Source organism: Neolamprologus multifasciatus, chromosome 20, assembly GCF_963576455.1.
Source record: "Neolamprologus multifasciatus chromosome 20, fNeoMul1.2, whole genome shotgun sequence".
In the NCBI taxonomy this organism is placed as follows: Eukaryota; Metazoa; Chordata; class Actinopteri; order Cichliformes; family Cichlidae; genus Neolamprologus; species Neolamprologus multifasciatus.
The window spans coordinates 35,573,426-35,600,540 of NC_140458.1; the positions used below are offsets into that span (position 1 = coordinate 35,573,426).

Below are 27,115 nucleotides of genomic sequence, written 5' to 3' on the forward strand. Positions count from 1 at the left end.
ATTAATAGAAAGTCAAGGTCAGGGGCTGGGCTAGAGTATTTTGAGGGTGGGTTGCTAGAGGTTTTTTTTTTGTTTGTTTGTTGTTCTTTTGTTTTTTTTGTCTTTTTTTCTTTACTGTGATATGTATGGGTATTTCTGGATTTTTTTTCATAAAGCTGGTATTAGGGTTATCTGTTTTAAGGTATTTATGTGTTCTTTGATTTATTCATTTATTAATATTTACCATTTCCCTGTGTCTTTTTTAATTACTTTCCTGTTTTTTTTCCTAAAATAAAATTGCACATAACATGTCTATATATCTGATTGTTTTGGGGTTTTTTGTTCATATCAACTCAAATATATAAATACATTTGTAACAACGCAGTGCGTTTTTTTCCCCTTTTAAATCAATCATGGGCTGCAAGTTTAGGACTGACCCGTTCGTCTCGTCCAATCAGCGTCGACGTTAATGCACTCGCTTTCCAGCAACCAATCAAATTCCAGAGTAAGGGATTTGTCCCTCCCTCTCTGAAATGTCTCGCTGTGGCCATTTTACACTTGCTTGCCTGAAAATAAAACACACCATTTACCTGGGCTTCAGCGTGATCTTTACAGAACAATTGTAGGTTACATGAGTTACCGGTGAGTTTTCCCTCAAATTTCACACAAGACTGCACTTGTATTTCTAGCTGCTGACAGTCGTTGAGAGAGAATGTAGCCTCTTGGACTAGCTAACCAACCTCAAGCTAACATAGTTAGCTTGGCCGCTAACGCAGTTGACCGTCACACGTCATTGTTGTTGATTACTCCTTTTTGGATTGCGGGTTGATCCTGTGCTTTGCGCACTCAGTTTATTTATTTATTTATTTTTTATTAATAGTGCAGGGTTATTTTGCTGTTTGTTTATTTGTGGCTTTTAGTTAGTAGTCTGTGTAGCACAGAGAAGTCATTTTCATATGTCAAAGTTGAGAAGTCATTGGATTGTGCAAGGTTTTAAAAATTAAAATCAATTTAATTAATTAATTATTCACACTTTGCACAGCCTATGACTTTACGGTACCTGCTCACGAGGTTGTACAATTGTAGCGTGGCTCTATAACGTGTTTCATCTGAAGTGCTGTGTGTTTGTGTGCTGTATTTCTGTAAACAGAAGAACGACTCACTAGGGGCAGAGTAAGTGGATCAGCATGGACTATGAGAGGAGGTGAGTTTAATGTGACTTTGACATCTTTTTCGCGCATTTTATCACGCAAGTCTCTCACGCAGTTTTTGTGGTCAGCAGGGGTGGGCGAGGTGATCGCCTGGGTCGCTATGGTGGCACTCACAATGATCACAATTTCCGGGACATGGACTATCGTGGCTATGGCCAAGAGGATGAGGAGGCAGGCACAGGATTTGATGTCAGAGTGGAGGGTGATAGACAGTATGGCAGCGATGAGCAGTCACTGGGTATCCATGACTTCTCACCAGGTTGTCTGCAGGAGCATCCGGGGTTTCATCAGAGAGTAGATGGTAGAGGAGAAGCAGGGCGTGAGGGGAAAGGGCTACTGTGGTCCCCTCACACCTCACAACCTGAGCTAGCCCATCCTATACTCCAGCGAGAGGAGGAGGGATCCAGGCAGGAATTTGAGCAGTTACGGCCTGGCCTTCAGGAAAGGGGACGGGGGAAAGGTGGAACAGGCTTCCCGGAGAACAGTGGCCCACATTCAGGAAGCAGGGAAAGCAGCTGGGGTCGTGGTGCTTCCCATTCCGAGCAGATGGAATTCGGTACAGGCAGACAGCGAGAGGATGACAGGTTTTCTCGTCCTGGAGCAGGAAAGAGAAGGGTAAGTCAATATCAGTCCATCTTTATAATTACTACAATAACGTTTAATTGTTGTTTGGTTTTGGTTATTCATTTGTGGCGTGTGTGTAGACATTTCCAATGAGAATGGAGGAGCATGCTGGCCCAGAGCTGTCCCACAAAGAGTTGGATCAGAGAGACCAGGATTACCGTGCCGAGCTCGACCATAATCAGCGGCCCAGCAACATCATAATGCTTCGTATGTTGCCACCCAGTGCCACTGCCAACGAGGTGCGTGTTTGTCTCAACAATGGCCAGTTGATGCGCAGGTTGTTTGTGAAAAGTTTGAAGCTAGAATTCTTTGTCCATAGATTCGCGCACAACTTCAAGAGCAGGGGATCCAGCCGAGAGAGGTTCGCCTGATGAGGAATAAATCTTCAGGTGAGAAGTTGTCCATTGCCCCTCGTTTCTTTTGTGTTTCTTATGATGCTCTTTTTCTTTCTTTTGTTTTTCAAACTCATGCACTGCCAACACTTCCATTTCATTGCTTTTTCAGGTGACTTTTCCATACCTGCTTTGTCTTTTCTTTGATTAATAAGTGTCTTTTCCTCTATCCTTGGTGGCTATCTTCTGCTGTGACTGTGTGGTAGATAACTGTTGCAAAATACCCAATCATATTTCTCAACTCATACAGATCGAAGTTTTGCATAGCTTCCTGCTTTGATACTTTGGTCTACAGATGTCTGAAGTCTTGCTAGCATTTACACAGGAAAAAAGAAAATTAATGCACGCTTCACTGACTCCTTTTTCCTTTTCTTTTTTTTAAGAAGCATTCATACCATCATAAGTTGTAGTTTTTTAGTTCATGACTTTGTTTTTCCTTTCCATCTTGGTGCCCTTATTGTCTTTATCCTTTAACTTCTGCCTTATCCATATTGAAGTGGGGTGTGTCTGAGTAGGTGTTGTTCACAAACTAACAGCTTCAAAGAGGAATCAGCATCTGAAGCAGATTTTGCTATTGTCGCTATTTTAGATGCAAGCGTTGCTGCTACTTCTCAGCTACATATGTTTCAACCATACCACTCAGAAAAGCTTCTGGTTCTTTTTGTGTCATTTTTCTTTTCTTTTCCATTAAGGTCATTGTCTCACTGGCCTCCCACTTTGCTAACTCTCTGGTTGTCTGTAAGGTGTGCTTATCTTACACCGGCACACTTACATTCCCCCACACTGCTCTGTCTTTCATACATCACCGTTTTACTGTTTTTGGTCTGTCTGTTTGTGTGTGTGCGTGTTAGGAAAAGTACTCAAGTAATAAATGTTTAAATGCAGATCAATTTGTAATTTCAATAGTTACATATATATCAGGGGTGCAACGATACTCGTATGGATATTGAACCGTTCGATACAGTGCTTTCGGTTCTGTACGCATATGTATTGAACAATACAAAATTTTTAATTTATTTTATCAACTTTCCTTCTGACGGTGCTGTCTGTGTTGAGCGCTCAGTGGATCTGCGCTCGACAGTGCAGCCTAGGCGGAGTAGTCGAGCACAGATTCACTGAGCGCAGGGCAAGCTAGCGAGACAGAAGCTAAGCTCGTTGCAACATGGCAAATTGAACCTCCCCCACCCTCATTCAGATCTGGCGTTTGGAACTATTTTGGTTTTCATGTGACGTATGACCCTGAAGGTAAGCCCGTCATGGACAAAAGTAAAACAGTATGTTGGATGTGCCGCAATGCTCAATTACATGGGTGGGAGCTAGTGTGTTAGCACAGTTAGCTCGTTAGCGCAGTTAGCTCGTTAACGTGTTGGCCGTCCAGCCCCACGCACGGGGCGATCCGCGGTAGCTCCTTAACGGAGATTTGCCGTGTTGTGGCTTTAACGTCATTTCAGATTAACGCTGACAGCACTAGTGGGAACACAACGAATATGACTGCACATTTACTCCGACATCATCCTCGTGCAAAGACAAGTGGAAGCAGACAAAAACAACAAGCACGCATGCTACAAACTTTACCCGAGTCATTTAGACAGCCGTTAGCACATGATTCTCCTTATGGGGACCTGATATGTTTAATATGCTGCTGAGAATATAGCCCAGAAGAAGCGTATAGTATAGCTTTTATTTTGGAAAGAGACATTTCTCTGTAATAAACTCTCTTTTCCAAAGATGAGGGATTTCTCCATCAGATTTATTATTTTATTACTTTGTTTCAGCAATATTAAATTTAAAAACTGTACTTTTGAGTTAAAATATATATTTATAATTTTAATAAATGACAAATTAAAAAGGCATGAACATTTTTTTGTATCAAAAAAATATCGAACCGTGACACCAAAGTATCGAACCGAACCGTGAATTTTGTGTATCGTTGCACCCCTAATATCTATATTATCATTTATTGTAATGTCTGGACAGGATATGGAGCATTTAAGAGGCGACCTGCCGTCACAGAACTAGATTGTTCAGACTCTGATTCGCAGGGTAGGAGAGACATTGGTGTGCACGTGTGTGTTCTCTCGCTGCCTGTGTGCTTCATCATTAAAAACCAAAGAGCTCAGTTTCAAACTGATGAGTGGGTAGCTCTCTCTCTCTCTCTCTCTCTCTATCCCTCCCTCTTACCTTGACCCTACTGAGTTACTTGACATTACATCCTCCTGCCCATGCAGAGAATTTGACAGTGCCTCCAACTGACTATCATGTGTGGTATTTTTAAAGGAGAGAGGAAGCAATGATTTTTTTTTTTTTGACTGGTGCTGATACAGGGTCTCTCTCTCCTCTGTATATGCAGCACTAACCCCTCACTGCGTTGTTGTTGTTATGTTGTTGTTGTTGTTCGGTTGCCATGGCGCTGGGCGGTGTCCAGGTCAGAGCCGAGGATTCGCCTTCGTCGAGTTTAATGTCATACAGGAGGCCACCCGCTGGATGGAGACCAACCAGGTCACTCTCTCCTACACAGACACAAATACACATATATAAATGTATTCAGTGAGACACAAAAGCTAATCTCATACAGTCACGTCATACCATCCTGTGCTTAAAATGCATTCTAGTGTAACAATAAATATTAAGAATGATTAAATAACATCGGTCCTCAGGTAGGTAGAACTTGAAGGAAGATTCCTCTTTTCTTTCCACAATTAGACAATTCAAACCAATTTATGTTGCATAATTCTGACAACCAAGAGGCAGCTTGATAGTTTTCATAGACGAGACCTCCCAGTCAAACTGATCATCATTTGTCCATCATATTCTCCTCTTTTACTCAGTGACTGTCTCGCTTTCCTTCCTGAGTTCACAGTACCACCTTTGGGATAGTATGACAGTGTGAATATAATGTCTCACATGGTCTGTTGTATGTTGAATCAGAACCAATATATTGCTTCATTTTCTTGTTTTTGAGCTTCTCACATCTGCCATGATTACATCTTTAGGACAGAGCTATTGTCTCTTTGGGGGACAAAGGTGGTGACAATGGGATGGGTTGTGTGGACAACTTTGGAAAGGTTTCCCCTTAAGGGGGGAGGGATGACACAATTGAACAAAGCACATTGTGTCCTTTAAAAATGGGCACTCACAGACTACATATATACCATCTCACCGTCCGTCCGAATTTCCTAAAGCTGAAGGTCAATTCTCTGGTGTCCTCTTCCTTTCAGCCTCAGTTGTACTCTCTCTCTATTCCTCTCCCTCTCTCTGTTCCCTTTCATTCTCTCTCATCTCTTGTGAGATGAGGCCTTTCTATGGCATGTGTGGCCTAATTATCACTGATAATCATTCTTTGTTATTCCTCCCTCTCTTTCTTTTTCCTTCAGGGAGTGCTGTCGATTCTAGGGCAGAGGGTGTCGATGCACTACAGCGACCCCAAACCGCGTGCCAATGAGGACTGGCTCTGCAACAAGGTCCGGTGCTTGCTGTGAATTACCACGATGTACAATTTGAATGCGTGTTGTATAATATAAAGCCAGTCATTCATTTGGCTAATTTATGAAGATTGTTAACAAGCTTGTATAACAATTCAACAGTGTGGGGTACAAAACTTCAAAAGGAGAGAGAAGTGCTTTAAATGCAACGTTCCTAAATCGGGTAAGGTTCACTGAATGTTTCCCCTCTCCTCTCCTTTATAACATGAGATCTGCTTATTGAACAGTAATGCTAACATGTTGTATTTTGCCAGAGGCTGAGCTGAAGTTGCCCCAGGTACAGAAGGACTTGCCTGTTGGTCTTCAAAAGGAGGGAGCCCAAGGTTTGTTGCCCTTGCCAGCACCTTACCACTCTTCTGGTCCTCCTGTCACACCAGGCCAGGCTCCACAACAGGCAGATGTTGCTAATGACAGTAAGTCATCTCCTCTAATAACAATGAAAATAATAATGCTAATATTGGTGATGATGATAATCATCTCTATTAATAAAGCGTCTTTTAATTTAAGGCTTACAGATTGCTTTGACAGACCAAAACGGAGTACTGAGAGGGAAAACTTTAAAACATTAAAGAAAATATGTGGACTTTACTTAAAAACTGAAAACCTCGTGTTAAAAACACAACAAATATAATTGTCATCACAAATGACATCAGATAAAAACTGGTTCATAGATGGTCACAAATTCTGACCCTGGTCTTCAAAAAGTGAAGGGTTTTAATGCCAAAAGCACCTACGACTGCCTTCTCTCTGCCCAAGCATCTCAGGCTGCAAACTAGTTCCTCAGTGGTTAAAACTTCTGCTATAGAGCTTGGTGCCAGACCGCCACATGCTTTGACATGATGAATACACTTTAAAATCAGTTCTAAAAAGTGCAGGGAGCCAATGGAGAGAAGCCAGCATTTGGGTGATGTGATGCCATCTGCTCAGTAAAAAGCCAAGCTGCTGTAGTCTGAACCAGTTGGAGGTGAGAGAGTAACTTTCCATTAACTCCAGAGAGAAGGAACTTGAGCCTTAATAGCTATGACACTACAGCAGTTCTCATTTATAGGAAGCAAGACTGGGTGGACTTTTTAAAACCCACGAGAAAAGACTGAAGTTGCAGCCCCAATTTTCTGACAACAAGCTTCACACACACACACACACACACACACACACACACACACACACACACACACAAAAGATACAGGACTGAGCGAACTGTAAATGGTGTTTGGTTAAGGTTGTTTGTAGGACTGAGCAATAGGGGTGGGGGAAAAAATGGATACTGTGTAGTATGGTGATATTTTGTTTCTAATAATGTATGGATACAGGGACAGCAGAAATTGATATTTTGTTACAAAAAGGTTTTTGTGCTCTGACTTCAGAGCATGTTGATCCTTTTTCTGAGCAAGAATCCTGACATTCCTTCACTGTCCAAATGTGTTTAACTTGTTTTTGGCAGCAATAAACATGACAGTTTACTTAGTTTAATTTAAGACATGTTTTATTTTAATTAAGTTTCAAACTTTTTTATTTAATGTAAAATTATATTTTGTTTTCATTGACTTTCAAATTCTTCAGTTGCTGAAGGGGCTGCATAGTTTTCATAAACTGCATAGTTCAGAATAGCTATAATTGTACCAGATGGTTGATTCAGTTAAGTTGGACTAGACTGTAATACAAACCGTTCAGTTTGTCAACAATCAAACTGAAATGAGAGAAAGACTGAGTGTGAGACTTTGATATTAGAGAAAATGAATATTGATAAAGTTTACCTTTATGTACAGAATCTGAATATCGCAAAATATTTTAAAAATTGCAATAATATCGTATCGTGAGTTTCTGATTTTGAGATATAAAATAGAAAATTTTGTGCCATCCAACAACTGGCATCACTGAAACAGTTTGAGAGGGGTCAGGAGATCTCCTGGGAAATCTTTGTCATCAGTGTAGCAGTGAGAGCGGATATGAAGTCATGAAACGTCACCAAGTGGAAGCAAATAGGACCTACAATAGAACCCTGTGGTACGCCCACAGTGACCAAGAAGTTTGTTGTGAAACATATAAATGGAAATACTCATGTTCCTCATCATAGCAATATTTTCTTTTAAGAGACTTGGGGGATAATCTTATGTCTAAAATTGTTTTTAATGATTTCTTTTTTGCTATAGGATACCTACTTAGCTAAAGCTTGTAGGCTATTTGTGTGCATCAGTGTACTTGGGTCACAAATTGTTTCATTTTTACCCCTCAGCTGTTTTTGTCTTTTTGTCACCCTGAGATGTGGTTGGGTGGGTTGTGTGGACACCCATTTGAAATTCATGCCATGGCTGCATCTACTAAAAATCTCTGGACTAGTTTGAAGTTCACTGACCTTAAACTCAAAGTCAGAGGGTTTGGGTGACTGCAGTAACTCAAGTAGGAGGTTTCAAATTTAAACCATATGTGCATCTACTTGGGAGCTGAGGGGTAGCACTGGCAGCTGCCAGTATGTTTTTGTAAACGATAATGCATCTTAAATATACCTCATCCACTCTCTCAACAGCTTTGATCCTGAGGAACCTCGGCCCACATACATCAGTAGAAGCCATTTTGTCTGCTTTGGCTCCGTTTGCCACCCTCTCCCCTTCCAACGTTCGCCTAATCAAGGACAAACACACACACCTCAACAGGGGCTTCGCCTTTCTACAACTATCTACCATAGTGGTGAGACACAAGATCACACACACATATAAGCCAGGGTTGTTTTTGTTTTACTGACTTGTATCTGAAGTTTTTGCTTACTTATTTTATTTTTTAATGAGCTTTGTCTTAAATATGCGTTCACCCACCCAGTGGTCTGTGTGTGTTTAACAGGAGGCATCTCAGTTGCTCCAGATCTTGCAGGCTCTCCAGCCACCTCTATCTATTGATGGGAAGGTCATTGTAGTTGAATTTGCCAAAGGCTCCAAACGGTAAATGCTCACACACCCAAACTTAATTGCAAAGAACATACGGGGACTCCACGCTTTACTATATTATAATTGCACAGTGGACGTGGGTGGCTGTAGCTCAGCAGGTAGAGCAGCTCATCTACCAGTCGGAAGATCGGTGGGTTGATCCTGGCTGCTGAAGACTGCATGCCAAAATAGCTGAACTTTAAGTTGCTCTCCTGATACATCAATTGATGCGTGAATGTGTGTAAAGGTTAGAAAGCTTAGAGAAAAGTGTTTGCATGAACGGGTGAATGAATTAAATTCAGTTTTATTTATATAGCACCAAATCACAACAACCATTTCCTCGAGGCCTCGACGACATGTGTTTAACGTGCTTTGTGTGCTAGAGCGAGGTACTGTGTAAGAATCAGGCGTTTTACTGGAGTGTGAAATTAGACTAGTAAATGATCACATTACAAAGAAATGCAGGTTGATCATGTGATTATTAAAATTGTAAATAGCATTTTGTGAAGATAACTGTAAATGTATTATAAGAGCAATGATGGTTGAAATTAAGCTATTCGATGAAACAACCCTCCAAAAGCTTTTGATTAAAGCCGTCACTCTGTCTTGTCTGTGTTAGGGATGTATTTGTAACGGATGGCAGCAGAGTGAGTGCTGCTACAGTGGCCAGCACAGCTATAGCTGCTGCACAGTGGGCTGTCACTCAGGTAAAGTTTGACGTATTACAGCATATATACCACATCCTAATACAGATTGCATGATCATTGTGTTGTATTTATTCTTTTAAATTCTCAGACCTCTCAAAATGGACCAGGTGGAGGCCAGAGTGTTGATACGGGTGTGTATCAGCAGGGGGCAGCAGTGACATACAGTCAGGAGGGGCTCGAGTATGCAGGGCAAGATGGCACAACTTTCAAGCCCCAAGCAGATAACAGGGTTACTGCTTTGACAGGTGGAGTAGCTTCCCTGAATGGAGCCTACGCAGGAGCAGCAGCCCCAGGTTTGTATGACATGCCAACAAGGTTATAACACACATCCATATATCATGTAGTTGCATACAATTACATTAAGCTTCCTCTGAAGCCACTTATTTGCACTTGTTTGCCCATGTGCAGCTGTCATTTCATCTGAGGCAGCCAAACCTGCATCAGTGGTTGTGCAGCAGCCGCTCATTCATACACAGACTCCTCTGATCACCACAGCTGCCACCACACCGGGGACACAGGTACAACTCGATGCCTTTTCCTTCTTTATTCCATTTATTTATTCCATTATTCCATTCCTGTTTTTAAAATCTCTGTCACTTCACAGGTTGAAATAGTGGGAAAACCACAACCAGCTGCACCCAGCCAGCCTGCAATCCCAGGCACTGAACATGAGCTCCAGCAGTACCGTAAGGCTTTATGTATTTAGTGTTCCCTCTGGGGAATTTACATCTTCGCTAATAATTGCTGCTGACGACTGGCAAGCTTACCTTTCATTCAGGACAAATATTGAAAATCTGATGCAAATACCATGTGTCTCATTCTACAGCTGTGCCAGATGTCTCCACGTACCACTATGACGAAAGCTCTGGCTACTATTATGACCCATTCACAGGTCTCTACTATGACCCTAATTCACAGGTAAACAGCCCATGGTAACTCTGAAGCAATCTATGTTTTGTAGGACATTTGTGTGTGTGTGTGTGTGTGTGTGTGTGTGTGTGTGTGTGTGTGTGTGTTGCTTATGCCCCTTGGTATTTATCTGTTTTTGCATTTCCCTTTGTCTTTGCAGTACTACTACAACTCTCACACTCAGCAGTACATGTACTGGGATGGAGAGAAACATACCTACATTCCTGCTGCCAGTCAGTCAAACACAGAAGGAGCTCCTCCAGGTGATGGTGCAGCTCCTTCAGAGTCACTGTTTGCTACCTCGGGCAGCAAGGAGAAAAAAGACAAACCCAAGAATAAAACAGCTCAACAGGTGCTGATACGCAGAAGTCAGCTTTTGGACATTATCAGTTCTGCTTTAACAAATATATCTGCTAATGGCTAATTGAAGTTAATTTGCCACCCATTCAGTTTCACACTTAAAATATGTAGTTAAGTCATTTTTAACTGAGTTTCTTGTGGTTTGTTATAATAGATCGCCAAAGACATGGAGCGTTGGGCTAAAAGTCTCAACAGACAAAAGGAGAACATGCGTTCTGTGTCTTCATCTCCTGCCACCGGCTCAACAGCACCTCCTGGTTATACTCGGGCACCTGGACACAGTCGCCTAGATGATCACAGAGAGTCTGCGAGTGCTGATGCAGGCTATGCTGTTCTGGAGAAAAAGGTGTGTTTTATCTGTGAATGTCTGAACCCTCAGGGCTGAGGTTGTGATAGTGACTGTCTGAATCATAGACGCAGATATTAACAGATCACTGAATCATTGTTTTTCTGTCTTCCAGGGGGCGCTGTCTGAACGGCCTCAGATTTATTTGGATCAGATCCGCCAAAGTGCAGAAGTAAGGAAGTGGGAGAGAGAGATTTTGTAGGTGTTAGAGGTGTACGTTTTCTTTATTTTCTTTCTTCTTTTTATTGTTCCCTGAGCAGTCGCCTCCTCGGCAGCAGGGTCTGGTCCCAGCCTACAGTGGAGAAACTGACAGTGAAGAAGAAGGAGGCGAGAAGGATGAAAAGGAAGGAAGATTGACAGACTGGGTTAAACTGGCCTGTCTGCTGTGTAGGAGGCAGTTCCCAAGCAAGGAGGCCCTCATCAGGCACCAGCAGCTTTCTGAACTACATAAGGTGGTTTAAGTCAACTTCATCATAAAAACTCTACAAATGATAAGTAGCATCAGTGCTCTGTTGAGGAGCAACACCATACATTCTGCACTCGTGTGCACAAGTACTGAGGCGCACCAGCAGCTGCTGTTGTTGGTGATTAAAGGCACACATGTGAAATTGGAGAATTTGTGGGCAGATGCAGGTGCATACATGTGCTGATTATGCACTAAAGTAAGTTGAATTTGGTTTCTGGCTTCTAAAGCCTGAAAGCAGAGCCTATAAATGAAGATCTTATTTATTTTAATCTGTCCAGTGAAGCAAAGTCACCTTAATCTACGTTTTAACAGCCGTCCATTCAGATTCAGTTTTACAGGGTGTGTAAACTGCATGAGGGTAGTATGTTGCATATAAGACCTTTGTGCGCAATATGAGTGTAAAATCCAGTTTGGCATTCCTGTTGCAGCTGTGACTTGAATTTCACTTCTTTGTGCCCTCAGCAAAACCTGGAGCAGAGAAGAGCCCAGCAGGAAGCTGCAAGCAAAGAGGTTGGTCAGTCCTCCACATCTGCAGAATCATGTTAAAATTCGTGTTTTTTAAAATAATTTTATCTTTTCCTTTTGCAGAGACTAGCAGGTGGACTTGACGGTCCTGAACTTAAGAAGAGGAAGTTTAACCCCATGTAAGGAAGCAGCAGTGATGCCACTAACTAGACGCTGTATGGTTTTCAGGGTTACAGCTTGCTATTGACACTGCCATGGACTGGTTCCTTTTTTGCTTTAGTTTTATTTTAGTTACAGCTTTGTGTGGTGGTGATGTTGGTGCAACTGTATAACTTAACTATGATGTATGTGACACAACTTATACTTTTTGTTTTCTTCCTGTAGTGATGGGGTCACAGACACTAGTCTCGGTGCAAGAATGCTACAGGGAGGCGTGAAAAGAGGACTGCTGTTGCGCAATATGCAAGTGGAGTGACCATTAATCTTCCTGACCCACAAAGGACAAAGACGAAGCCCAGCACGCAACACTTCACCATTAACATCATATAGATAAATATATTTAAAATATTTTGATTTGACATTAGTTACCTCAACAATGGCAGTGCTCAGTGGTAATGATCTTATGAACTGATCCTGTAGCAGTAGATGTCAGGATATTGCACAGATTGCACCTTTTTGCTTGCTTCCTGAATGATGCAGTTTTGAGTTCTCACTTGCTTCAGAGCCTGTGTGTGATAAACAAGTTTTGTGGACGGGAAAACATTTGCTGTCTTTATGTCAGCAAATTGGGATTTTTAATATTACTGTCTATGCACCATAGATTTTTTTTTTTTAAATTAATGCTATATGCCTTGTCATTCAGTGAATGACTAATCTGGGCTTGAACTGTGTACATTTTAAAAAGAGCATTTTTATACAACAGTGAAAGCTAACAGACTCGTGGCCTCATGAATTGGACAGGATCATGCTAACACTAGTGTATAGGGTTAAAGTGTCTCAGTTTATCATATAGCAGGTATGGATTCACATTCGCTAACTTTTCAGAGAAGTATTTTTTATTTCTATATTTGTTCAGTAATGTGACCGTGTTTCATCAAGCTCATGTAAATGAATTCAAATACATTTTCACCAATATTGACTCGTGTACTGTGTGGGCTAGTCAGTAAACTGTAGCTAACATGTCAACATTTTGCATTGAAATTTCCAAAGCTGTTTATCCGCACAAAAAGAGGAATGTAATGTGTTGGCATCGGGTTTGTAAAGCAACACTGACATGGTGAAACTGTATAGCTGTTGCAAACTACTTTTGTGTTCCTTAAATTAACTGTGCTCCGGTTACTGCGGATGGTTTCTATGGTGATCAGCAACATTCAGTCGTCGGTTTGCTGAGAGCCATCGGACAAAAAACACTTGGATTACCTGTAATAATCAATAAATTTAGCTGGCTTTCCTTCATATTACGTTGGGAGGTAACATCCATAGTATGTCATTCAGTGTCTGCATGTGTTGGCAGTTCTAACATAAATGTACAACGCTAAACACTGTAAATAGATAGCTAGCTAAAATAAGCAAGTTAGCTGGTTGGAAATCCTGTTGCAGTTCTCTAATCCGCTCTTCAGCTGGTTTGTAACTAGTCAAATTATAAAGTTTACTAATCGGGATGTCTGACTTTGACGAAGACCCAGTATTATCGGATGTGGAAGGAGGAGAAGAACACCTTAAAGAAGCCGAAGATGAGAAGGTATGAAAGTAAATGGGGGGCATCTGCCGAGCATATTTACAGCTAACTCGTACATGTTAGCGGATATCTCTGTGCTGTTAATCTGGTATGAATCACGTGCCTCCCCCTGATTACCCAAACAAGGTAATGTCTGATAAAGTTGGAGCTCGTCTGTTTACTCGTGTGTGTGCACCATTTAACCCCCTACACAGGGTATTTTCTGGTCACTAGTTTCCAAAAGAGGCCCAGCTTGTTGTAAAGTACTCCTACAAGTGGTTTTGAAGCTCTTCCACGTTTAAATTCTAGTTGTTGACTAATTAGTGACAGTTTGAGCCTTGGGAGTGGCCCTCTGATGGCGGTTTCACTAACATGGATTAAGCCTAGTCTTAGAATAAAAACGTTTATCAATGAAGATCTTAATTTATTTATTTTTCTGACGGTAGGTTTATCCGGGAAACTGTTTTGGCAAAACGGTCAAATCAGTGGCTAGTAATTTGTTGGTCCATTACTATATACCTTGGTGAAGAGAAGACTTTTGAATGTTAATTCTGTGTGGCATTGGGTCAACACAGTGTTGGAAACATTCCTCACAGATTTTGGTTGATATATTGATATGACAGCATCACACAGTTGCTGCAAATTTGTCAGCTGCACATCCATGATTGTACACGCCAAGGTGCTTTATTGGACTCATCTTCAAGGGACCAGTCTGAAATTATATGAGCTTTGTGACATTGCACGCCATCTACACGAAAGCACCCAGTAGCAGATGAGTACATGAAGAGAGAGCTACTGTCAGCAATGACTGTTGATACAAGAGAGACTGAATCCATGCTTTCATGTTGTTTACACCAATTTCTGACCCTATCATTCAATGTTGTAGCAGAAATCAAGACTCAACATTTTCCAATGTTTTGTGTGAATTTAGATTCAGTTTCTTACTCGCAGGTGACAGGAGTGGAACTCAGTGTGGTCTGCTGCTGCTGCCCATCCTCTTCAAGGTTCAACATGTGATGCATTCAAAAATGCTCTTCTGTATATTTTGGTTGTCATGAGTGATTATTTGAGTTACCGTTGCCAACTCAAAGCAGTCTGGCCATTCTTCTCTGACCTCTGAGGTCAACAAGAAATTTTTGCTCACTGGATATTTTCTCTTTTTTGGACTACTCTCTGTAAACCCTAGAAATGTTTGTGTGGGAAAATCCTGGTAGATCAGCAGTTTCTAAAATACTCAAACCAGCCTGCCTGGCACCAAGAACCGTGCCACATTCAATGTCAGTTTTCTTCCCCAATCCTGTGCCCAGTTTCACTGGGTCGTTTCAGCCACTGACTGGGTTGTCTTAACTCTCTATGTATGCCTAAACACATTGAGTTGGTGCCATTTGATTGGCTGATTAGATACTTACCCTAATGAGCGGTTGAACAGGTGTACTGAACAAAGCGGCAAGCCTGACCTGTACCTTACGTGATAACTTGCTGTCATTGGTTTATCATTGTGCAATTTAAGCTGTCATTCATTTTGTGTTTTGAATAAAATAAAGTTGTAGTACTTTTGTCGATTCTGTGTTGAAGCCACAAGCCTTTCATTTATATCTCATTTTTGTACAGGTAGAAGTTCAACATTTAACCCAAGAAATCATAAGTCAAGGGCTGTCATTGCTTTGCCGAACAGGAAATGGATTAGCACACGCATTTGTCAAGCTGAACCTTCAGAAAAGGTAATTAGAGAAAGATGCCCGCAGGGCAAAACTGTTCTGTTAACTTGAACGAGTTTCTTCTGATTCAGACCAGTTTTCTTCACCCTTAGAGGACTGGAGGATATAGCTGCAATCAGCAGTTATATTCACATACGTTTTCTGGATTTATCCAACAACCACCTCACTGATCTTTCTCCTTTGTCATCTCTGACCCAGCTTCTTTGGCTCCAGGCAAGAAGAAATTCCTTATACATTTAGTTAAGGACATCTTTGTGGCTGTCAGTAAGAATCCCTTTAATTACGTTTATTTAATGTAATTCGTCTTTTGTAGGTCAACAATAATTCTGTGATGTGCTTCAAAGAGCAACCGTTTGCTCAACTGACCTACCTGCAGTGGCTGAGTATAGCAATGAATCAGCTAACTGATGTAGATGGCCTCGTTGGGCCTGCCTTGGAAAGCCTCAATCTTACAGGTTGGTTTATTGGTTTTACATCAGGTAAAGTGGAATGAATTTATTCAGCTAATCTGGCGATCTCTACGGCAAGGTCAGTCAAGTAAGAAACAGTTAATAGTTAATACTTATCCAAGCCGCAGAAGTTGTCTTGCAAGTATAATAAAATACGTTAAGCGAAAGATATTGTCACTGTTATTTGATATAAATAGTTGTTCCTGCAAAAAGATGGAAATTTACTATTCCACGTTATCACTGTTAAAAGCAATATTTGACTTAACTAAAGATGCCAACAAACCTTGTTCGCAGGTAACCATATTCAGAGGCTTAATGGTTTCCAGTACGGCAGTTTTGCAAATCTGGTAACTCTGGAGTTGAGGGGAAATCAATTGGAAACCACTGATGGCATCAACCTTCCACATCTCCAGCAATTGTATCTGGTACACAAAGTGTCTTGGTTTGGTTATTAACACAGACATGATTGATACCACTACACTAATCCCCATGTAATAAACCAGGTACCTGGTTGCTTGTGACTAGTCTTACTTTCTGTCCAGGCCCAAAATGCTATCAAACGTCTTGAGGGTTTGGAGAAGTTAGAGCGCCTCACCACACTTCACCTTCGAGACAATCAGCTAGAGTCGCTCGACGGCCTCAGTCCCAGCATGAAGTGTCTTCAGTACCTCAATGCCAGGTGCATGCAGTCACATGGAAAACTTCAGTCCTGTGAGAAACTAAGTAACTAGATGTAACTTGAAGTAATTGTGTATGACCTATTCAGTCTCTTACATTGTGGAGGAACTTTGGTTCACTTCTTTACAACATTGCTTCAGTTCGTTGGGGTTTGGGGGCATTTGTTTATGAACATCTCTCTTAAGGTTCTGTCAAAGCATTTCACTGAGACTGAAGTCTTGACTTTGACTGGGACATTGCAACATTTTCTTTTCCAGACATTCTGTTGTAGATTTGCTGCTGTGCTTGGGACTGTTGTCCTAAAATATGTTGGTGTTTCACCCAATGATTGCAAGGTGCCCAGGTCCTATGGCTGCAAAACAGGCCCAAATCATCATTCTCCACCACCATGATGGACAGTTGACCTGAGGTGTTTGTCCTAATAAGTTATGTTTGGTTTTCACCACAAATAGTGCTGTGCATTACAGGCAAACATTTTCACTTTTGTCATGTCTTTCCAAAGGACATTGTTTCACAAGTCTTCCGGTTTGTTCAATGCAGCTTTGCAAATCTAAGCCGTGTTGCCAAGTTTTGTTTTTTAGAAGGAACAGACTTTTTCTTGCCAACACTTCCAATGAAGCTGTACTTGATCATTCTTTTTTGTCACAAATTAATCAACTCAGGGAATCAAGTGCAATTTGAGTAGTAGCTCTTGGCTGCTACTTACCCTCTCAATCCCAATGGAAGCAGTTATGTTGTACTTAGTTTTTCACAGCCCTGCATAAAGTCCTATGGATAACTTTATTTTTCACATGACTGCAATGTGTTGTAACAATAAAGATCAGTCATAATAACGCTTCCAATAATCCAGTCAGTAAAAAACCAAACATGATATTAATCCCATAATTTATCTTCTTTCTCCCTTAGAGGCAATGCAATCACAGATGCTGCTCTACGATACATCGGCTTTCTGTCACAAAGCCTTCGCGTGTTGGTTCTCTCTGGGAACCCAGTCGCGGAAAATTCCGAATACCGGATAAATGTGCTGACAGTAGTGCCACAGCTGGAAAGACTCGACAAAAGTCCTGTCGTCCCCGAGGAGAGAGTTGAAGCCTGGGAAAGAATCAGGGTAACAAAAAACAAAATATTTTTTTATTTTTGGTTTTATTTTTCACCCTTTTGATTTAGTGACATTGTGTAATTTCAGGAACTTCAAGAAGAGGAAATGTATGCACAATAAGATGTGTAACTATGGCCAGAATGGGGAAGCGTTGGACTGACTTCATTTGTTTAAAATGGCAGACCTGCTGTCTGTTGATGAATAACCAAATACACCTCTGTATGAAGTACTCTATGTTTGATACATTAGCTCAATCATCCATGACTTTGCACAAATAGTGTTTTTCATTTCCATACACTCGTTGTTACAGCTGAGCTATTTTTAAACAATAAAGTTTTAGAAAATGTTTATTTCTGATGTGTCTAGATGCAAAAATGACAACTGATGCAAACTGAAGTGACTCTTGTAACTTGTGCCTTAGTACCCTGTGTTGTTCATAGACGGTGGTATTAGACAGACTCCGTGTGTTTCCCTGAGTAAGGATGAGAGAGCAAAATCTGCCGGCGGCTTCCTTGTTGGCAGCCATCCAGCTACAGTCTTAAGGGGACAGTGACTTTATGGGCCTGATTTCGGAATCAGATCCTGCGTTTGTTTGACTGGCATTTAAACAAACCATCATCATTCCATAAATATAACCAGGACGTTAACGTCCCACTTGAAGAAACATACATAGTAAGTTAAGAAAGCGGTAGCTGTTCGCACATCAGTGCAGCTCCACTTGTGGATACCTGTATTTTCCATAGAATAGGGGTCCACGTTTTTGTTACTGTTATTTTGGAAATGTACTGATTTTAATGAAGCAACATCAGATTTGTATCTTGAACACGCTGAGAGGGACTGACGAGGGCGGCTTGAACCGCCACTCTCCCTCCAATGGTTAGATTTGGTGGGCGTGGCTGTTCGAGGAAACAAAACCCGTCCTGTGCGACATCTCCCCCTCCTCTCCTGTACTTAACACCGGGCAGCTAGCAGCTCAGTGGCCCAGCGTTGACACGACGACACCGGGGAAGCAGCTTCGCACTGAATTAACCACGATTACCACCTGAAGCAGACGACCATACGTCCAGAAACCATGACTAGCTACCACAAACCCGATGAAAAGACTCTGCAAGGACTGAAGGACGTCGCTAACAAGCTCAGGATCAACTCCATCAAGGCAACATGCGCCTCTAACTCAGGGTAAGTTGTTCAGAGTTGCAAACATTAGCGGGAATATTAAATAAATCCTGCATACAATTAAAAACATATAGTATGTGCTATAAGGTTACTGGGGCGAAGGCGTGCACTACCTGTGGGCCTGGTTGCACGTGCTGCAGATTAAATTCACGCGGTTTCCGAGCCACGGCAAACCGCTAGCAGCAGGTTTGCTACCTAATGTTCTGCGACTGCTCTGCGAAACGTTTTTATAAGTTACGCTGTGACTTGAGGGTAGCCGAGCCTACAGCTATTGCTAAGGCTACCATATGCTAACAGTGTTTGTTTAGTTTTTTCTAAATTAATGACGGCCTTATTTACTGGTAGCTAGACTCTTAGGCACTCTAGCCTAGCATACATGCTTATAACACTTTAAGTCAAGTGGTTATTAACATCAACAGGCGTTTACTAGCTAACAGAAATCACATGATGATAGGAAAGGATGGATCTCTTGGTTGGTTTGAGGCTGAGTTTTGCTGCTGGCTCTTAGTCGGTCACATCGCCAGCTTGAGGATATCTGCGTAAAGTATGGTAAATCTGGGAAATGGCTGTTGGGAAGGGGGTTGTGGTAATACTTTATCATAAATATTGGCGTTCCCAGAATGCCAGAATTGTCTTTTTGAGCTATCGCTGATATCTTCCGCGTCACTGTCGGGAAGTAACCCAATAGGTTGATTCGAGTCCAAGCGGGAAGTAGGAGTTGACGAGGGTGTAGCTTATAGGGATTAGTGTGAGCGCCCTTTGCTCTGTTAATGTTCACTTTAGAGAGCAAATGGATCTATACAAGGGTTACAATATCCAAAACTCAAACCGTAGTTTGTGTTGGCGCTAATCAAGTCATCTACTACATTTCACATACATCACAACACTTTGTTTAGACTTGTGTGAGCAGACTAAAGCTTAGAGTCGCATGTCTTGCTTCATAACATCAAATCTGAGACAGAAAAGTGGATGTTGGAATCAAAGAGGCAGTAAAAACCCTCAGCTTTATTTATGTCAGTCACCTGGCCAGATGCTTTAGTTTGTGCTCGATTCTCTTACAATTATCCCTCAGCCAGTTGGCTGCATTGTGCAATTTTTTTTATTTCTTTTTCATAATCTCAAATGCAGCCTTGATGGACAGTTGACTAACCTGTTTCCTTTTGTTTCTTGACAAGGAAATGCAGGAGTTTATTCTAACTGTACTATGAGGGCTTTATAAAGATTATATCCCTTTTAAACAAAGGACTCCTTGAGGAGCATTGTTCCTCAACAGTCAAAGAAAGTTACACTTGTGCCTCTTTTCCTTGTGGTTTTTCTGACTGTCCTTCATTTCTCAGCAGGTTGTCTCTCAACAGAAGAACACGTGGTAAACGGAGCGTTGAGTTATTTTAATGATGTTTGTTCAGATTGGCTCATTTGTTCCAAGCATGGTTGATATGTGATTTAACCTGCACCGGGAAGCTGAGATGTGTTGGGCAATGTGGAGTTTCTAAATGGTTACAGTACTCGACGACTGTGTAGCAACTAACAGTTTCACAAGATCGTTTTTCCTCTGAAGTGTGGTAACCTGGCTGCCTTCCTGAGGCAGTGATGGGCTAAAAATATATAACAATTAACAATATATGACTTGTGCTAAAGAGCATCATCGTTTGGCATATTAAATGTTTGCTGTGTCTTGTAAAACTAAAACTGAGCGTTTGTTTTTGTGTTTTTTGTTCTATTTTAGTGCAGCAACACATGCATGTTTATGCACTTTGGCTGGAGTTTCTTTTCTTTCTAACTTGTTGGCATTTATACTGTCACAGCAGCTTTTCTGTTCTCTCTCTCCAGTCATCCCACATCATGTTGCAGTGCAGCGGAGCTCATGTCCGTGCTCTTTTTCCACGCCATGCGCTACAAAACGGATGATCCTCGCAATCAGTGTAACGACCGCTTTGTTCTCTCAAAGGTAGGTGCATATCCTTTAATTGAGATTAATTGCTCTGTATTTGGTCAGCAAACCTGAGCTCTGTTGACGCTCTCCTTCTTATTGCCAGGGTCATGCTGCACCTGTCCTGTACGCTGCCTGGGCAGAGGCAGGTTTTGTGAAAGAGTCTGAGCTGGTTAACCTGCGTAAGATTGATTCTGACTTGGAGGGACACCCCACCCCAGTGAGTCGGGAATCTTGAGACCCATTCTGTTTTTTATTTGGAAGAAAAAGACAAAATTGTGTGCAAGCCACTCTCTGTATGATGTAAAACTTTCCTTCTTTTCAAACACAGAAATTGGAATTTGTTGATGTAGCTACTGGATCTCTGGGACAGGGTCTTGGGGCTGCATGTGGGATGGCCTATACCGGCAAACACTTTGACAAATCCAGGTCAGTGTGTTTATGTATCAGTGTCAAATCATAAGACTATCAAACATTTCTTTAAAACTTGCACAGGCTTACCTGAAACATTCTTGCACAGTTGTCAGTGTGTGGTGTTAATCTAAAGTGGATGCTTTATACTCACATTTGCTCAAGACCACTTAAAAGCAGTCGTATTTAGTCTAACTAGGACGTTTCTGCAGTGGTGAAATCCTGTTACTGTTGTTGTTGTTGTGAAGCATAATCTGTTGCACTGCAGCAACAGAAAAATTCTCAAAGTAGATATTATGGAAGTTCTCATGTCTGTTATTAACTGGCTGTGTTGTAGTTACCGTGTGTACTGCATGCTGGGAGATGGCGAGTGCTCAGAGGGCTCAGTTTGGGAGGCCATGGCCTTTGGTTCCCACTACCAGCTGGACAACCTGGTGGCGATCCTGGATGTTAATCGGCTTGGTCAGAGTGAGCCCGCGCCTCTGAAGCACGACATGGAGATCTACCGCAAACGTTGTGAAGCCTTTGGGTCAGCACGTCATTTATTTTGTCTCATAACCTGCAGAAACAAACTGTCCAAACTTGACTGTATTATTTGTCTTTCCCTGTATCTGCTCTTTCATGGTCTACAGACATGTTCAGATGTTAATAACGTTCTATGTGTGCAGGTGGAACACGTATGTTGTGGATGGACATGATGTGGAGGAGCTGTGCAAAGCTTTCTGGCAGGCTCAGCAGGTCAAAGGCAAACCGACCTGCATTGTTGCCAAGACATTCAAGGGCAGAGGCCTCAAAGGTTGGTGTGAACAACTTTGTGCTTATTTACTGTATCTAGTTAGAACTGTTCTCTGAATTTTAAACATGACTTATTTGCCACTTAACTGTAGGTATTGAGGATTTGGAGAACTGGCATGGAAAGCCGATCCCCAAGGACCGGGTGGATGAAATCCTGAAAGATCTGCAGTCACAGATCCAGGTGCCCAACAAAACGCTCTGCCCTGATCTGCCCAATGAGGATACAGCGCCAGCTGACCTTAGCCCCATCTCACTGCCTTCACCTCCAGAATACAAGAAGGGAGACAAGGTAGCTTCAGAGTTGCTTGTTTGTCTAGTTTTTAGTTTTTGAGTTTGGGATCTTTTGGAGTAATGGGTCCAAAGTCACTCAACACTGAGTGGTCAGCAGTTTAAAGTTTACCGATACAGCTGTCAGCATGAATGTTATTTAGCATGAGTGGTGGCTTTGTTTCATCACTAATATGGCACAAAAACACCACCTGGAACACTTGTCCACACTTAAGGGTCTTTATATAATAAATTAAATATAATTTAACTTTCCTTTGCTTTTTGTCTGCTCAGCCACATGCAGACTCCTGCTAGGTTAAAGATACTGAGAAACTTTGCAGTGTTTACCTGCAGATACAGCAGAGACACGGACATCAGTATTGACTAGCAAACTTTTCTTATCTAGGGATGTAGTTGATTAGAAAACTAGTTTAAAGTTTACCACTCTGGTTAGTGGACACCAGAAACTAAAAGGTTAAACAAATTCTTCACAATTTAATGTAGAATTTGCTGAGACTTTACTGAGCTGTTGTAAACCAGAATTGTGAAATTAGAGCAGTTTGGCACTATTTTAACCTAGAAAGAAACTGGTGAATCTGGGCTGGGTCAGATTATTATGGCTTAACTAAAGAGTGCATATCCACAATAACCTGGAATAAGAGAAGACTGGTGCTGCTAACATGACCCCCACTCTGCAGTTATCTAGTAATGGCATCATGTGCAGTATTGTGCAACGTTAACCTCAAATACCTTTGAAGTGCACATGCAGTATTTGTACAGACGGTGTGTACAGGGCTTAAATGACTGTCAGAATCCCAGTGTGCTGTTTTATATTACACTGTGAAGTAGAGGTGGGAATCACCATACATCCCACGATATGATATTATCACAATACTTAACGCACGATACGATATTATTGCAATTTTTAAAATATTTTGCGATATTCAGATTCTGTACATAAAGGTAAACTTTATCAATCATCATTTTCTCTAATATCAAAGTCTCACACTCAGTCTTTCTCTCATTTCAGTTTGATTGTTGACAAACTGAACGGTTTGTATTACAGTCTAGTCCAACTTAACTGAATCAACCATCTGGTACAATTATAGCTATTCTGAACTATGCAGTTTATGAAAACTATGCAGCCCCTTCAGCAACTGAAGAATTTGAAAGTAAATTAAAACAAAATATAATTTTACATTAAATAAAAAAGTTTTAAACTTAATTAAAATAAAACATGTCTTAAATTAAAATAAGTAAACTGTCATGTTTATTAAACACATTTGGACAGTGAAGGAATGTCAGGATTCTTGCTCAGAAAAAGGATCAACATGCTCTGAAGTCAGAGCACAAAAACCTTCTTGTAACAAAATATCGATTTCTGCTGTCCCTGTATCCATACATTATTAGAAACAAAATATCACCATGCTACACAGTATCCATTTTTTCCCCACCCCTACTGTGAAGGATTGTGTTTGTTTTATATCCCCACACATGTCAGAGCTGGAAGATTAAGCACGTTTTAACTGTCATTATGATTTTGAATGATCGTGAAAACCGTTTACATTTTTGTTCCTATGTTATAAAGAGGCTGCACCAGTTTTTACAGCATTACAACTTTGTTCAGCTAGAAGTAAATCTTCCACACATGAACCTGTGAAACATCGGATGCAGTTTGCTTTTTGCAGCTTTTGCTAACTGCGGGGGTGATGCTGTCTGAAATGAACACGATTTCAAAACTGATGTGTGTGAATTATTGTGACTGCAGAATATTGTGCTGGACTGCTCATCATGTTGGTAAAGGTTCTTTTTCACATGAGTGTTAAAGTGGATACAGCTAAGCATAGCAATCAAGGCTGTTTGTTGCTTAACCTCTATTGTATTTTCTGTTAGATGGCAACGAGGCAGGCGTACGGTGTGGCGCTGAAAAAACTGGGCCAGGCAAGCCAGAGAGTGGTGGCACTCGACGGAGACACCAAAAACTCTACTTTCTCAGAGACCTTCAAGAAAGCCTTCCCTGATCGCTACATCGAGTGTTTCATCGCTGAACAGAATATGGTAAACTATCCTTCAGTGCTCAGGCTGATTTATGTGCCCTTCCCTCATTCGTGGTCTGTTTTAACCGTGCTGCTAACTATTAGTCAACCTATTAATCCTGTAACAGTTATGAAAGACGAGTACTTGGTTTGCTCTTCAATATTATAATCTGCTCCAACTGGGTCTAATCTGTTGCTAAACATTCACACATGATGATCTGTCCTCTCTGCTGCTTCTCATTTGTGCCCAGCTGACTTTGCACTTAGACCCTTACCAACCACATCCACTGTCATTTTAAACTAAACTGTTGCTGATGTCTCTCCTTACTACCGCAGGTGGGAGTGGCTATTGGCTGCGCCAGCCGTGACCGCACTGTTGCATTTGCCAGCACATTTGCAGCATTTTTCTCCAGGGCCTATGACCAGATTCGTATGGGAGCCATCTCTCAGACGAACGTCAACCTGGTAGGGTCTCACTGCGGCGTCTCCATCGGTAAGCTTTTCCTCTACTGGATTTCTATTGAGCGGTGCAGGTGTGAGTGTCTGTCTTCGACTCATTGTATTCTGGCTTCAGGTGAGGACGGTCCGTCCCAGATGGCGCTCGAGGACTTGGCCATGTTCCGCGCCATCCCAACATGTACCGTGTTTTACCCCAGTGACGCCGTGTCCACAGAGAGAGCTGTTGAACTGTCATCCAACACGAAGGTTGGTGGCCACCTGGTGGTAGCTTGTCCAAGGTGTCTTCATCCTGTTGGAGAGCAGCTCATATATTGTAATGCACTTTCCATTTCCAGGGTATATGTTTCATCCGTACAAGCAGACCAGCCACTGCAGTCATCTACTCCCCAGAGGAGAAGTTTGAAGTGGGTGTAGCCAAGGTAACTTTTTTAATCGTTATAAATCTAATGCAGTCAGTCTTCATACCAAAATGCCCACCCCCAAAAATGTTTATACATCTATAATATCTCTGTGGTCAGGTGGTTCGCCAGTCTGATGATGACCAGGTGACTGTCATTGGAGCTGGTGTCACTCTGCACGAGGCCCTTGCTGCTGCTGATACGCTGGCTGCTAAAGGTGACCCACACTGCCCTCTAGTTGACACGTGCTGCTATTGTTATGAGGACACACAGGGCCTCAACTGGCCAGTGAACCACTGTAGCCTCTATAAACCTGTAAATTAATTTCCTTATGCATTCTTATAGGAAAGAACATCCGTGTGATTGACCCGTTCACCATCAAGCCCCTGGATGCTGCTACCATTCTGGCCAGTGCTCGAGCAACACGGGGACAGATCATCACTGTGGAGGACCACTACAAGGAGGGTAGGTTAAGTTCATGAGTCTGTGCATACTGAGAGCACGTTTGAAAGGGCAGGGATCTTCTTATGGAGGCAACAACTATGGCTCCTAGATGTTAGATGGGTTTGGTTTTAAAAAACAACTTGAATAAAGGAGCATCATATCATTATTTGCTCTTTTCCTTTGGCTGTGTTGTCGTTTAAAAGAAATGCCAACATCACCTTTATGCATTCATTCCTTTGTCCAGGTGGTCTTGGTGAAGCAGTGCTGTCAGCAGTGGGAGGTGAGCCTGGTATTGTTGTGACGCGTCTGGCCGTGACCGGTGTTCCCCGCAGCGGAAAGCCTCAAGAGCTTCTGGACATCTTTGGCATCAGTGCTAAGTATATTGCTGAAGCTGTGACTCAGACCTTCGCAAACTAAGAACTGCACTTCATTCTTCATTTTCCCTTCTCGGTTTTTTTTTTCTAAATCACAACAAACTTGCAGCTACCAGGCACAACCATGGAAAACCTAACTTTCAGTTGCTACTTGAGCTGTGTTAACCCTGTATTAATATCAGAGACAAGTGCAGTGCGGTCATAGCCTGTAGTGCTGATGCTCCTCCCCTATGTGCACCTTTTAGTATCCCTGCCTCCAGATGGGTTCTGCTGTTTGCTGTTATACATGTTTCCAGAGTCTTGTAAGGTGCACAGTTAACAGCATCACTGAGTACTGTAAAGTGTTACGCTGATAGATGAAAAGCCCGTCATACATAATGTGTCCTCGTGATGGATGGGCTTCAACATCTGTGGCTCCAACCATCAGTACTTTCACATTCCTGGAAGCGTTCCTATTGTCCTCACTCAGCTGGTAGTCAAACCTCTTCTATAAGAAGCGCTGTTACTGCTCGTCATAATTTACTAGATTACTTTTGTAATTGCGTTCAGTAACTGCCTTCAGTGCTTGGCTATTCCGTTTTTAAACATCCAATAATGTTTCCGGACCACACGGGTGTCGCTCAACATTTCCAGCGCTTAAGGTCACAGAGATGCTGTCACTGCTGTAGTGTTGAATTAAAAATAATTCTCCCAAAGCTGTTTGTGTGCGTTTATTTATATCAGCGAGGCTGAAGTGTGGACCAGCAGTCGCAAATGTCAACAATGAAAGTTTCCACTGGTTAAAAATCACACACACACACACACACACACACACACACACACACACACACACACACACACACACACACACACACACACACACACACACACACACACAGAATCCATGAAAAATGAACTGGTGTAGTAATGAAGTTAAAGGATCAAAATGATGATTTATTCAGTGTGAAGGTGAAAATATGAATGGCTTCATTATAAATAAACTTAGTCTATGAATAACAGAAGTGGATTCTGAAGGGCTCACATGAAGTGATATCTGGACCCTAAAGAGGTTGCACAGTTAGTCCGACCCCTGCAGGGGGGGCACATCAATATGTGGGATTGCTGGAAGCTTTGCTGTGTTTTCTACCACAGAGTATGGAGCAGAATCCAGGAGACAAATTCATGTAACATCATTTTAAGCTTGACCAGTTCTGTGGTGTGTGAGTGGTCGTCCAGGAAGGCATTTCCACAGAGACACACCTACAGGCTCAGCAACAGCACCCTGACTGCCTTTAGTCATCAAGATGAAATCCTTAAACCTATTGT

General features: G+C 41.9%; 3 protein-coding genes across 3 annotated transcripts; all 3 read left to right on the top strand.

Annotated features, from left to right (window-relative positions):
• The first annotated feature begins 405 nt into the window (after positions 1 to 405).
• On the top strand, positions 406 to 13,251 carry rbm10 (RNA binding motif protein 10). The gene is made up of 23 exons (XM_085144986.1): positions 406 to 621; positions 1,130 to 1,183; positions 1,262 to 1,805; positions 1,895 to 2,053; positions 2,134 to 2,203; positions 4,632 to 4,705; positions 5,581 to 5,667; positions 5,791 to 5,851; positions 5,943 to 6,101; positions 8,213 to 8,373; positions 8,524 to 8,621; positions 9,226 to 9,313; positions 9,402 to 9,606; positions 9,722 to 9,831; positions 9,918 to 9,999; positions 10,140 to 10,231; positions 10,383 to 10,574; positions 10,737 to 10,928; positions 11,044 to 11,100; positions 11,189 to 11,380; positions 11,857 to 11,904; positions 11,983 to 12,038; positions 12,244 to 13,251. The coding sequence occupies exons 2-23, from the start codon at positions 1,167 to 1,169 to the stop codon at positions 12,332 to 12,334; spliced, it is 2,835 nt and encodes a 944-aa protein (XP_085001112.1). The 5' UTR covers positions 406 to 621; positions 1,130 to 1,166; the 3' UTR covers positions 12,335 to 13,251.
• A 130-nt stretch (positions 13,252 to 13,381) lies between these two features.
• On the top strand, positions 13,382 to 17,868 carry lrrc23 (leucine rich repeat containing 23). The gene is made up of 8 exons (XM_085144994.1): positions 13,382 to 13,600; positions 15,188 to 15,297; positions 15,387 to 15,507; positions 15,608 to 15,749; positions 16,038 to 16,168; positions 16,286 to 16,422; positions 17,328 to 17,529; positions 17,608 to 17,868. Exons 1-8 carry the CDS (start codon positions 13,520 to 13,522, stop codon positions 17,638 to 17,640), a joined length of 957 nt encoding a protein of 318 aa, XP_085001120.1. The 5' UTR covers positions 13,382 to 13,519; the 3' UTR covers positions 17,641 to 17,868.
• A 577-nt stretch (positions 17,869 to 18,445) lies between these two features.
• tktb (transketolase b) lies at positions 18,446 to 26,505 on the top strand. The gene is made up of 14 exons (XM_085144988.1): positions 18,446 to 18,699; positions 20,527 to 20,644; positions 20,733 to 20,846; positions 20,958 to 21,055; positions 21,375 to 21,566; positions 21,706 to 21,833; positions 21,925 to 22,121; positions 23,993 to 24,157; positions 24,472 to 24,628; positions 24,710 to 24,840; positions 24,930 to 25,013; positions 25,113 to 25,209; positions 25,338 to 25,457; positions 25,681 to 26,505. Exons 1-14 carry the CDS (start codon positions 18,593 to 18,595, stop codon positions 25,851 to 25,853), a joined length of 1,881 nt encoding a protein of 626 aa, XP_085001114.1. The 5' UTR covers positions 18,446 to 18,592; the 3' UTR covers positions 25,854 to 26,505.
• Positions 26,506 to 27,115: the final 610 nt, after the last annotated feature.